The 13,314-nt window shown below is 43.7% G+C and overlaps 1 protein-coding gene across 1 annotated transcript in view; it reads left to right on the top strand.

Moving 5' to 3' along the window:
• Positions 1-10,809, top strand: part of SMAD6 (SMAD family member 6) — a 65,605-nt gene extending 54,796 nt beyond the window's left edge. Inside the window, exon 4 of the mRNA XM_034435464.3 lies at positions 9,884-10,809. Within this exon, the coding sequence (XP_034291355.2) occupies positions 9,884-10,428 (545 nt within the window). The 3' untranslated portion in view covers positions 10,429-10,809. The remainder of the gene's footprint in view (positions 1-9,883) is intronic.
• Positions 10,810-13,314: the final 2,505 nt, after the last annotated feature.

Genomic DNA, 13,314 nt, shown 5'->3' with positions numbered 1-13,314 from the left:
GCCAGGAGGTCCTGGAGCTGGGATGGCTGTTTCCCTCCCTTCTGGGTACCAGTTTCTGCAAGGGAATTTCAACCTCTTCCTTATTTGGGCCGCTTGTTCCAAAAGATGTGGATTGGAGACCATAGCTGCTGGACTGCGAAGCAGTGGATGAAGATAAAAGGGTAATAATTTTAGCAAGCCTCTTTCATAAGACTGCGATTTTAATAAAGGAGAATATGTGTAGCTCAGGGTTGACATCAGGGATCCTTGGTGCTCTCTGAGCTTGCAAATGTTTCGTGACCCAAACTAGGTAACGCCATCAGTTGACTAGCACTGATGACGTTGCCTAATTTGGGTAGGGAGACGTTTGCAAGAAAACAACCAAGCTCAGAGAGCACCAAGGACCCCTGATTGGCGTTTTGTTCCTTCACGATGTTGTTAAGACCTGGCAACTGCTGGGGACAAGTCCACCATGTTTTCCTGGCAAGATTTTTGGGGAAGTGGCTTGAGATGGAGCGACTTGTCTGGCTGACTTCATGGCTAAGGTGGGACTGGAACTCGAAGCTTTCCCATTCCTAGCCGGGTAACTTTAATCATTCATCAAACTGGTTGTCTAATATCCAGGGCAGGGTTAATATGATGCTAAATCCAAATGCAGGTAATTTGATTTTAGCAGAATGAGGTCTGTGAACCCAAGCATAGTGGTTTGTAAACCATGGTTTATCGCCGAACAGGTTGGCTGAATCGCAGTTTATTGAATAAATCATGGTTAAAGAAACAGCTAGATCTGTGACTATGAAGTGCGTCGAAGGAAATGTGGGAATTCATGTCTGGGAAGAGATCCAGAAGAAGATGGATTGCACAAACACACACACACCCTGCAAGGCACAGAAGTCATAAGCCTGATCACTCCAAATCCCTCCTTGCTAATCCATCTTCTTCTGGAGGTCCCACAAGGCATGAATCCCCACATTTGCTCGGACACGCTCCATAGTCACAGACCGAGTTCTTTGTTTAACCATGATTTATTCGGTCCCCTTCTATTTCACCAGTCTGTGCAGTTGGGTGTAGAATCGGGCTGTTGGCTTTCACTTCGGTAAACGCCTAGCTGTTGAGTTTTTCAGAAGGATCTGAAAATCCTTTAAATCCTTTTTTTTTTTTTTTAAATCAAGACTTTAGAAGTGAGACCGTTTGCACACGCATATGCCCCATGGCTTATATATCTTGCACGCTTTAGGAAAGGGGGAAGGGGTTAAGCAGACAGCAAAGCCTTTAATTGCTCCCAAACCTGGACATTTACAGAGAAAACCTCCAATTATGGTGCAGCTGGCATGATTTTGGATTAGAGGGCCAGCACCAACCTTGTTCCTCTGCAGGAGATAGGACCAGAAGTAAGTTGGAGGCTGAGTGAATCTGAAGCAGGGGCTGACAAAATCTCCCACAATGCAGCACTGGCCAGATGTGCTGAGCTAAAGCTGCTGTTGTGCCCAAACAGCATCGCCAGCACTGAGTCTCAATCTCAGAGTCCCTTCTAACTCTTGTTATTCTTTTATAATGTTGTGTCCTAATGTTCTGTTCTTTTCTAACTCACAAGCTGCCTGAGAGGGGGGCAAACCATCCTCCAGAATCTCCGGAAGGTACCAGAAAGGGGGAGGCTGTGTCACTAAGAGGATTGGTTGCGGTGGGGTAATGAAAAAACTGGTTGGGATTTTCATTTCATGTATTTCATGTTAATTTTAACTGGTGGAATGGCTTGCTTTCAGAAGTTAGAGCGTCATAAAATTGGTACAGTTCAATCAAAACTAGAATTAAAAATCAATCAATAAATTAACCATTAAAAGCTTGGCAATATACTTTTCCAGCTTCCTAAAATGTAGCCACATGGGGATTAAATGCACCTTTTTAAGAACGTTTACGGAGATTCTCGATCATCCAGGTCATGGTTGTCCCAAGTGTGTTTTTGCAAAAAGCAACTGGACTTTCTTGGTGTTTTCTTTGAAAATGTTTCATTTCTCATCCAAGAAGCTTCTTCAGTTCAGTTCTGGGAGTTGAAGTCCACAGGTCTTAAAAGTTGCCAAGATTGGACAACCCTGATGTAGATGTTAAATAGTATAGGAGACAAGAGTCTTAACAGACACAAAAGGTCAGCAGCCTATTGTCCCCCAGACTCACCGTTGAACAAAATAGACTTCTCAAGACCCACGTCCATCATAGTCCCAAAGAATATCAAAGCCAATGATAACTGAAAGGGGCCATGTGCTCTTGCAATTTTAGGAGGGTACGTTCCCTTCACCTAATCCCTAGTTTAAAAAGTGGGAGATGGCACAATGGCTCAGCAGTTAAGACGCTGGGCTTGTCAGCTGGCAGCCCAGGTTCGAGACCTAAGCACCATGTGATGGGGTGAGCAGATTCCTGCTCCAGCTCCTGTCAACCTAGCAGTTCGAAAGCATGCAAATGTGAGTAGATAAATAGGTACCACTTTGGTGGGAAGATAACAGTGCTCTGTGACGTCATGCTGGCCACATGACTGCGGAAATGTCTTTGGGCAGCGCTGGGTCAATGGATTTGAAATGTTGGCAATGATTTAACTGGAGTAAAATCCGCAGGGACTCCAGTGCTGTGTTTTAGACCTCCAACCTTGGCAACTTTAAGCAAAGCTGGCTGAATCCTGGGAGTTGAAGCCCACAAGTCTTAAAGTTGCCAAGGTTGGAGACCCCTGTTTTACACAATACCCTGATTGAAATGGATTGGAAAGTTAGCTTCCTCGAAATGGAATCTGGAGTCGGGAGGCCATCGTTTTCTTGCTCATCTTACTCAAGAATGGAATATTTGAGGCTGCTCCCTAATTAAAAGATCTCCCAAAGAACCCCTTTTTCAGCAGAGATCTTAATAACGGCTGCTTTTTAAGCAAGTAAATACTTGTTTGACTCTGAAGGAGAGATGATCGCAATACAGCATCCTCAAGGATTGTGGACAGAATGCTGAAGGGCGGCATTTTCAGGCCCGCTCACGCTCTCCTCTAAAATGTGAGCTTTTCAGAATGTAATAAGGTGCATTTTCACAGAGCAGCCCTGACTTATTTAGAGACTGTTGCTGTGGGTTAGTGGAGTACAGACTGTCCCTCTCTCCCCCATTCTCGTTTTATGGAATTATGAGACAGTTGGGTTTGCAGAAAATCAATAATCAAACTATGGATTCATTCTTTCTTTCCTGTTTTTCCATTCTCCAATATACTTTTTAATTTATCAAAGTGTGTGTGTGTGAGAGAGAGAGAGACACAGAGAGAGAGAGAGATTTTATGAAAGAATATTGGGGTGAAATCCAGCAGGTTCTGACAGGTTCTGGAGAACTGGTAGTGGAAATTTTGAGCAGTTCGGAGAACCGGTAGCGGAAATTTTGAGTAGTTCCTAGAACCTGCAAATACCACCTCTGGCTGGCCCTAGAGTGGGGTGGGAATGGGGATTTTGCAGTATCGTTCCCCCAAGAGTGGGGACGGAATGGAGATTTTGCAGTATCCTTCCCCTGCCATGCCCACCAAGCCACACCACGCCACGCCCACAGAACCGGTAGTAAAAAAAAAATGGATTTCACCACTGGACCAGTCTCCCCTTGGTGGGTGAGCAAGGGCTTGTGGGGAAATTCTTCCGATGTCGCTTAGTTGCTTTCATCCTCATGGTTTGAATGATGAGGTTCTTGTGTTCAGGAATGAATTTTCCGAGCCTGACTCTTAATATGAATTGTCCATTGGCGGTTGTTTTTTTTCCCTGTACCTCTTAAATGCTTCCAGAGATTGAACAGGCTGCTTCGTTTTTCCAGACTCTTATCAATTCTTTCCCTTGCAAATAGATTTTGCAAGGAATCTTATTTCCTTGCAAAATCTATTTCCAAGAAAATACTGTTGCAGGATTTATATAGTCTAGTGAAAAGAAGGACTAGGGGTGACATGATAGCAGTGTTCCAATATCTCAGGGGCTGCCACAAAGAAGAGGGGGTCAAGCTATTCTCCAAAGCACCAGAGGGCAGGACAAGAAACAATGGATGGAAACTAATCCAGGAGAGAAGCAACCTAGAACCAAGGAGAAATTTCTTGACAGTGAGAACAATCAACCAGTGCATTCAGAAGTTGTGGGTGCTTCATCTCTGGAGGTTTCTAAGAAGGCTGGACAACCACTTTTTTGAAATGATACAGAGAATGCTTGAGCAGGGGGTTGGAGTAGAAGACCTCCAAGATCCCTTCCAACACTGATATTCTATGTTCTAGATTTTGTTCACCATTGTCAAATGTCTTTGGAGATATTTCTTTTTTTTAGAGGAAGACAGCAATGGAATTTTGCATGCCATTTTATTGTTGTTTTGAGTCCAAGCCCGGAGTTTTGCATGACACCAGAGAATGACCCAGGCCTTGAGTTGCATGATGTCCAGTCCTTCCTTTCCACCTTTCCTCCAATTAATTCTGTTTTTCTTGACTGGCTTTCAGCAGGAACTGTTTCTTCCACCACAAAATCGGGCATTTCAGTAACCTTTTGAGTTTTTGAACCTTTCCTTCAGAATCGAGGCTGAATGCCAAGTCTCATGAGTTTGGGAAACCTCAAAATGTTCTTTGTTTCCTATCACCAAGAGTGAATACTTTCTTACGTTTAGATCCCAAAAACATCTACAGTAAGATTAATCTGCCAGCAGCATTCTGTTACATAGCTTTTGGTTTAAAAAAAAAACACATGCAAATATGCAAATGCTCAGAATTACATCCAAGAAATACCTCCAAGATCATTAGATCTGATATCAGTAGATGGGTGTTGGCCAGAATAAGATATAAATCTGGAAGATGAGCTGGAACAGTTACTTGCAAGAGTCTAAAGCAGGGGTTTCCAACCTTGGCAATTTTAAGAGTTGCCAAGGTTGGAGACCCCTGGTCTAAAGGGCCAGCAATCCCTTGTTTTAGGATGTAGGTTCCTGTTCTTTCTCAGGGCCTACCAAGTAGGTTCATGTTTCATCCTTGCCTGACTGAGTAGCTCCTCTGGACCTGCCCATATTTCCCTGAACCTTCTCAGTTCAGAAGCTTCTCATATCTTATTCCTCAGTTTGATGATGATTAATTTAGGACTGTCGTTTTTCAGGCCAGGCCTTCATGCTCCTAACTTAGTTTTTAAGGAACTCGGTTGGCAGGTGGTGTGATTTGTTTAGACATGAGGTACTTTGGTAGACCTGAGGTTCAAACCTCAAGGTTCAGGAGAACATGGTTTATCAATACATCAGCCAATTTATTTGTACCCATTTCCTATGTTCATGTCCATGTTTATCTTGTACATGTTTGACAAATAAATAAATACTAAATACTAAAATTTGATAATACAAGGAGACAAATTGCAGAAGAACAATCCACACAGGCACTTTTCCCCTGTGACTGTTAATCTTGAGCATTCTCACAAGCATGCTTGCTTTTGAATGGTTGAAGTAGGCTAAAATCATTTTGGGTTTTGTTTTGTTTTTTGGTCCAAACAAAATTCTTGGTTCAGGATTTTGCCTTGGGGAAGAAGTTCTTCCCCTCCTCCTCCTCTTCTCCTCTCCTTTCCCGTTTGAAAACTGCAGAGTTACAACTCAAGTTAATCTTTAGCAAAACAACAGCAGTTTAGGGTTGGTTCCCTGGGCAAGCAATGTCTGTTTTTCCTGCCAGTGAAATTTGAGATGGAAAGGGGGGAGGTGGGTGGGAGCGGGAGAGAGAGAAAAAGTAGGCCTCTGAAATCCAGCGAGCCAGTCTGCGCTCTCAAGCAAAATGATGGTATCGGTTTGACTTCAGAGTTAATTGGACTTGATGGCATCAAGGTACAAGGTCAGAAGGGCAAAGTCTTGAGATAGGTTTGTTGGGAAGCTCTGAGCCAGCATCAGGGTTTTCCCACAAACCAGGAACGCTTGGCTGATGTCCCACAGGACCTGGGGGAAGCCCAGCCAGAGATGGGAAAGCGACTCGTGGCATGCAGACTGCGGATAGCAGCAGAAACTTCTAACATCCCAATTTGCTTCGTTACTTAAAGATGGCATCTCTTAAACAACGTTGGGGCAGCTAGAAAGTATTTTCTCTTTTTTGGGGGGGGTCAAGTTTTTTATTTTTTAAAATATACATCAATATTATTACATGGACAGTATGGCATCTGGGTGTCCATATTAATACAAAAATAATATTGATACAAATGATAATTTCTACATTGATCAATCTTACATAGTTCTAATGTTATTATACATATTTATGTCAGCACATCATTCTTCAGTTATTCAATATTTGCTACACCCTTCTAGTAGTAATCACGTTGTTGTTGAGCAAACCAGATAACATAAATCTAATCTTAACCTCTATCTTTCACTCTTAAGTATGTATATATATATAAGAATATGTATAATAATATTCACCCCATTCCTAATCTCTTACCTATTCGAATTCTTAAAACAGCCAATCTTGATTATTAACAAAAAGAATCCTTCCTAACCATCATCTCTCACCCTCTTAGGAGTTACACTTCTTAACTGGCCTTCCATATTCCTCCCATAAGTCCTCATCCACATCTTTCATATTCCATCCAACCTTTGTAGAAAGTATTTTCATGTTGACCCCTCACCCCTGAAAAAAGGCACAGAAGGAAGGGAGGGGGCTCTGTCTTTGGGCTGTTCAGCTTTGAAGGGTTCCAGATAAAGGTGAAATGAAAAGGTCAAAGCATCTTTCTCCGATATTCTGGTTTTAAGGAAGAATTAAACAGCCAAGGGGAGAGAAGTGTTCAGTTTGACCTTGTTTTTAGTTCATCAAAGAATTAACACAGTAGGAATCTCATCTTTGATTGATGTTCTTTGGAAATTCAGATTCCAGCCAGAAACCTAGAAATTATCCAAATGTCATTGTGAGATATAACAGCCAGTAAGATGTTATTTGTATGTAAAAACCTTTACTTTTTGCAAAAATGTGTGTAATCTGTTATTCCACCATCAAGGATGGCTTTTCCATAATCCATCCATTTCAATCTTTTCTTTTTATCTTCAAATCTGCCATCCCTGTGGTGTAGCCATATCTGTAAAAGTTGCCCTTTTCCTTCCAATTACGGCATTATTTGGTATATGATGTTCTAGATCCTAATCGGTTTGCTTGCAAAAATCCCATATCATCATTTTCAACAACTTTCTCAATTTGTGTTTATCCTTCGTTTGTAAAACCATCAATAATTTTTTGCAAAGATGCCAATGGATGATAGTGGCTGCTGTGCCATTGTTTGTAATTAGTCTGAGTAATGTTGTTGTATTCACCCACTTCATGGTTTCAGGTTTTTTTTCACTGTTATTTCATTTCAATTATAGAACAATAGAATAACAAAATGCAAGTAATCCTCAATTTACGGCCATCATTGAGGCCAAAATTTTGGATGCCAAGTGAGACGGTTGTTAAGTGAATTTTGCCCCATTTTACGATCTTTCTTGCCGCAGTTGTTAAGTGAATCACTGAAGTTGTTAAGTTAGTAACACGGTTGTTAAGTGAACCTGGCTTCCCCATATGACTTCACTTGTCAGAAGGTCGCAAAAGAGGATCACACGGCCCCGGGACACTGTGACCATCATAAATATGAGACAATTGCCAAGCGTGTGAATTTTGATCACGTGGCCATGGAGATGCCACAACAGTCATCAGTGTGAAAAATGGTCAGACTTTTTCAGTGCCGGTGTAGCTTCGAACAGTCACTTAAATAAGTCGAGGACTACCTGTAGAATATTTTGCCCTGTCCTGTCCCCAACTTTCGGTTTATTATTTATTTATTTATTAGTCCAATTTATATGCCGCCCTTCTCCGTAGACTCAGGGCGGCTTACAATGCATTATAGCAACAGCCTGCATACTTTTTTGTATATACCTGCTTATTAGGGCTTTCGGGGCCCCCTAAGCAGTGTTGTTCTATACAAAGTCGGCTTATTGCTCCCACAATCCGGGTCCTCAATTTACCTACCTCAAAAGGATGGAAGGCTGAGTCAACCTTGAGCCTGGTGAGATTCGAACTTGCACTAATTAAAGGCAGCTGGCAGCTAAATGGTAGCACTTAACAGCACTTTAGTCCGCTGCACCACCGAGGCTCTTATATTCTGAAGGCTGTCCTTGGCACAGAGTGAGTTTGTGGCCAAGACGTTCAGGCCCATGACAGAAATAGAGTGCCCAGGCCTGGGCAGTGTGGTTGATGAGCAGGACAAAATCTCTGTGGTCCAAGCTGAGGCTGCCCAGTTGTTCCAGTCTTCTTTATGAGGCCTCCAGGCTGCAGAAAACAGGAAGGCGTTTTGTGGCATGATTTTGTAGCTTATCCATGAGGATCAGTAGCCCTCTGTGCGGTGGGAGGCTGCAAAATCCCTTTTGTTCGAGTAGTGTTTCTCAACCTTGGAAGCTTGAAGATGGGTGGACTTCAACTCCCCTGCTGGCTGGGGGATTCTGGGAGTTGAAGTCCACCCATCTTCAAGCTACCAAGGTTGAGAAACACAGAGTTAGAGGATAAACTATCCGGGTGATGGAAAGGAAGAGGTGGCTGGATGTAGGGCTCAAAGGCACAATCACAACTCGGCAGAAAGAATCCTGCAAAAAAAGCTGGACTGGAGCTGAACAGAGGGAGGGGGTGCCTGGCTGAAGGATTTATTTAGTCAGTGGCCATCTTTAGAATCCCCCTCCCCCCAACAAGGGTGTCTTTCTCCTTGTTGGAAAAGAGCCTGCTAGGTTTCCTGGATTACTTCCTTTGAAAGATGCTGTTTCGTCTTTGGGGGTCATTTCAGGATTGAGATTCCCAGGCATAGAAGCTTCCAGAAGCTTCCAGGCAAACCCCTTCCTCTGGGTCATTGCTCAGTCTATTTCCTGGGTTCTGGAAGGAAAGGGCCGGTGCTAATATGTCCTCCCCCCCCCACTTGACTGGTGCCAGCAAGGGCCATCATGCAGCCAGGTCAATGCCGAATAAAGCTGCCTATGCATATTGATGTTGTATGATGTTATATTCACGGAGAGCTGTGGAAGTGGCTGCTTGGCTAATGTCAGACCTGCCTCAGCTTGGACTTCTAAGTAAAAATGATCTTTAACTCCTTTTGTTGAGAAAGGTATAGTTTAGAATAGAATAGAGCTGGAAGGGACCTTGGAGGTCTTCTAGTCCAGCCCACTGTTCAAGCAGGAGAACCTATACGATTTCAGATAAGTGACTGTCTAGCCTCTTCTTAAAAGCCTCCAGTGATGGAGCATCCATGACTTCTGGTGGCAACTTCTGTTCCATTGGTTAATTGCCCTCACTGTTACGAAGTTTCTCCTTAATTCCAGGTTGCTTCTCTCCTTGGTTAGTTTCCATCCATTGTTTCTTGTCCTGCCCTCAGGTGCTTTTGAAAATAAGTAGACCCCCTCCTCTTTGTGGCCGCCTCTCAAATATTGGAATACTGCTATCATGTTACCCTTAATTCTTCTTTTCTTTAGACTAGCCAAACCCCAATCCTGCAGCCGTTCTTCATATGTTTTAGTCTCCAGGCCTTTGATCATCTCAGTTGCTCTTCGTTTACTAGATGTCAAGTGAATTACAGTGGTGAGAAGCCAGAACTGAAGAGTTCACGCCAGATTTTCGCCAGTTAACTTTCTTCCCTTGGTCCCTTCCCATTGTTTGTCTCTCGTTGCCCAGTCAGTGTTTTGGAAACAGTCACTCTTACCTGTTGGCATTCTTCTCCCAGGGAAATGACCTTGAAGACTTCATTCACTCTTTCCCCCAGGCCCTCGCCCCCCCCCCCCTCCGCCCTTCCCCCCCAGGGCTCATGGCAGGCCGGCAGTGAGGTGGCCATTCTGAAAGCTAAGCCTTGAGCAGCCATGTTGGTTCAAAGCTTCTCTTCCTTTGGGCTGACCTGACCTGTCCTTCCTCTCTCCTCAGATGCCAGCATGTCGCCTGATGCCATGAAACACAGCCACTGGTGCAGCGTCGCCTACTGGGAGCATCGGACACGCGTGGGTCGCCTCTACACAGTGTACGAACAGTCTGTCAGTATATTTTATGACCTACCTCAAGGAAACGGCTTCTGCCTCGGACAGCTCAACCTGGAGAACAGAAACGAGACGGTCCAGAGGACTCGGAACAAGATCGGATATGGGATTTTGCTCAGCAAAGAAGCGGACGGCGTGTGGGCTTACAACCGAAGCGAACACCCAATCTTTGTCAATTCCCCAACCCTGGACATTCCCAGCTGTCGAACCTTAATCGTGCACAAAGTGATGCCTGGGTATTCGATCAAGGCCTTTGACTACGAGAAGTCCTGCCTCTTGAAGCACGCCACTGACTTAGAGTACCCAGACGGGCCCTATGACCCAAATAGTGTCCGGATCAGCTTTGCGAAAGGCTGGGGGCCCTGCTACTCCAGGCAATTTATCACCTCTTGTCCCTGCTGGCTAGAAATTTTGCTCAACAGAAACAACAGGTAGCTGTTGGATGCTGAGGAGCGAAGCCCCGAGGACCCCAAATATCATCTACCTAGATTTAATATAAAGTTTTATATATATAAATATATATATTATATGAAAATATATATATTATACTTGTAATTATGGAGTCATTTTTACAATGTCATTATTTATGTACGGTGCAATGTGTATATGGACAAAAAAATGGAAAATGCACTTTGGCTAAAAGTCTTTCAGTACTACAGTTGTTGTTTTTTTTAAAAAAAATGATGGAAAAAATATACAGCAAATATTGGAGTATTGCCAGGATTTTGGCTGTATAGGTTTTTTTTAATAGTAATATCCAGGCCAAAAGCTAGTACCAGTTGCTCATTGATAATAAACTATTTGCATTTATAGGTGCCCCCATTGTCTGGTTTTATTATTATTATTATTACTTTTTGAATAAAGAAAGAAAATGGCAAGAGGAACTATTTGTGACTTAAAGAAAATATATTTCTGGAGTTGGCATGGAATAAAATAAGGAGTCTCTACCTGTGTTTCCTTTAGAACGGGGGTCTCCAAACTTGGCAACTTTGAGACTTGGGAACTTCAACTCCCAGAATTCTGCTTTAAAACTATCATTAGTGCCTGCCTGGCTGAGGAATTATGGGAGGTGAAGTCCACAAATCTTAAAGTGGCCAAGCCTTGCATTTCTCAAAATGGAGTGCACAAATACTCTGAGCAAAAGACCCCATAGAGCAGGGGTCTCCAAACTTGGCAACTTTAAGACTTGTGGACTTCAACTCCCAGAATTGAAGCTTGGCTGGCTGAGGAACTTTGGAAGTTGAAGTCCACAAGTCTTAAAGTTGCCAAGTTTGGAGACCCCTGCCACAGAGCCTTATGTCAGAGATCTAAAAGAAAACATTTGCACATCCAACCTCAGCCTAAACATGTCCATCAGCAAGGAGTCTTCTCATCTCTTTGGCTAATTGTTCTGAGCAACTGCGCTTCCTGTTAGGATCTTCTCTCCCTCTTTCCTGACTGTCATCAGAATCTGCCTTCTGGGAACTTATGATAGCAATAACACTTAGACTTAGGGGGAGGCCTCAAGCAGGGATTTAGCCTTGAATCCTTGCATAGCCACAACAGATCCACAACTGACCTCCTTTAAGCTCCATGGAGCCTTATCTGTCTGTTCCCAAGTGAAGGCTGGCAGTCTGGGGAGAATCCTGAATAATAAGTCAAAATATAATAAAGTAGTGGTAAATTTAAACTCTACACATGGATCTTGCTTGTACCTGGCACAGGTTCAGGCTGAGCATCTCGGGTGCTGCAGCCCCCTCTCCTCAAGTCCCTTCTGAGGAAATCCTGCCTCATCGGGGGTTTTGCCCTCCCCTCCCCAAAAGCTGCCTCTGTCCTGAGGTTGCTCTGAAAAAAAAAATCAAATAAAATGAAACGAAAGCAGTTGCCTTGAATGCCATTAAATTAAAACAGCCCCTCTTATTACACAATCAACCTCAACTATTTCATAGCTCCCATTTGGACAAATTACAAGCATTCTTAAGAGCTGTTCCTTTGCAAACCCAAGACACTTTTTTTAAAACAATAATCAAATGCATCTCTTTGGCAATCTCTTTTTAATGTGTGTGTTCCCTATAAATGCATGGGCTTGGTGATCATAAACACATAATGGAGACATGGGCGCCTTCCACCCCGCTGCTTGCCTAATGGTCCCTCACTCAGGATGAAGGTAAATCGAGGCAGTTCTGATTTTTCCACGTTCAGCCAATAAGGTACAGGTTCCCCTCGCACATATGTGCTAGTCCTTTCCGGCTCTAGGGGGCGCTGCTCATCTCCATTTCTAAGCCGAAGAGCCAGCGCTGTCCGAAGACGTCTCCGTGGTCATGTGGCTGGCATGACTCAACGCCAAAGGCGCACGGAACACTGTTCCCTTCCCACCAAAGGTGGTCCCTATTTTTCTACTTGCATTTTTTACGTGCTTTCGAACTGCTAGGTTGGCAGAAGCTGGAACAGGTAACAGGAGCTCACCCCGTTATGCGGCACTAGGGATTCGAACCGCTGAACTGCCGACCTTTCGATCGACAAGCTCAGTGTCTTAGCCACTGAGCCACTGGGTCCCTCAACCAATAGGCTGATTGATTAACTAAAAGAACGTCTTTTTATTTCTCTGATGATAGAGAGCAACAGCAGCAAAATCTTGCCTTTATACCAAGCCAAGCTGGCTTCTCCCAGGATTCACGAACGGAAGTCTTTCTTGTTCCTTGTGCTATTTAAATAATAAAAATTAAATCCAGGGTACGGTGGAGGGAGATTTAACAAGAGCCCAGTCTCAGCCAGGACATCATTGGAGTTTGCAGTGTGATGCTAGCTCCGGTCTTCTTTCTACAAAGCTGCTTTATGATTTTAGGCAGGCTTCCAACTCTTCTCTGGCAAAGGAGACTGAACCGATTTGAACGTGTTGTCCTCCTGGCAGGGCTCCCACGACTCCACAGAGGCTCACATTTTGGATGGGGCGAGGGGGAGATGTGCTATGTACCAGAGGTTCCTCTAGTGTGAGGGGCCAGGACAGGACACTGTTAATCCAACTGCTGCTCAGTTAGGAATCTACCCGTCCTTTTTAGAGGACCATCAACCTCCCTTTAAAACTGAAGGAATCCACCCCTCTTTGGGTAGACATTTCTTCTGATGCTTCTGCTCAGCCTCCATTCTTTCAGGTTCAGGTGATTGGACCTTCTCTTGCTCTTGGTTTCAATCGATCTATCCTTTCTTAGAGATGACAGCTTATTTCAAATCTTGTAGGAATCGGGAGATGATAGTTGACATTGCTAAATTTAGAGAAATGTCTACATTTGGAATATCTACATGTCTACCAATGGAGGAGGCTTTTAAAAACCACAGGATTCA

The sequence above is a fragment of the Pantherophis guttatus genome, chromosome 13 (genome assembly GCF_059756535.1).
Source record: "Pantherophis guttatus breed Tessera chromosome 13, ASM5975653v1, whole genome shotgun sequence".
NCBI lineage: Eukaryota > Metazoa > Chordata > Lepidosauria > Squamata > Colubridae > Pantherophis > Pantherophis guttatus.
The sequence above is the reverse complement of the archived record's forward strand: the minus strand, read 5'-3'. Positions and strand labels throughout refer to the sequence as shown.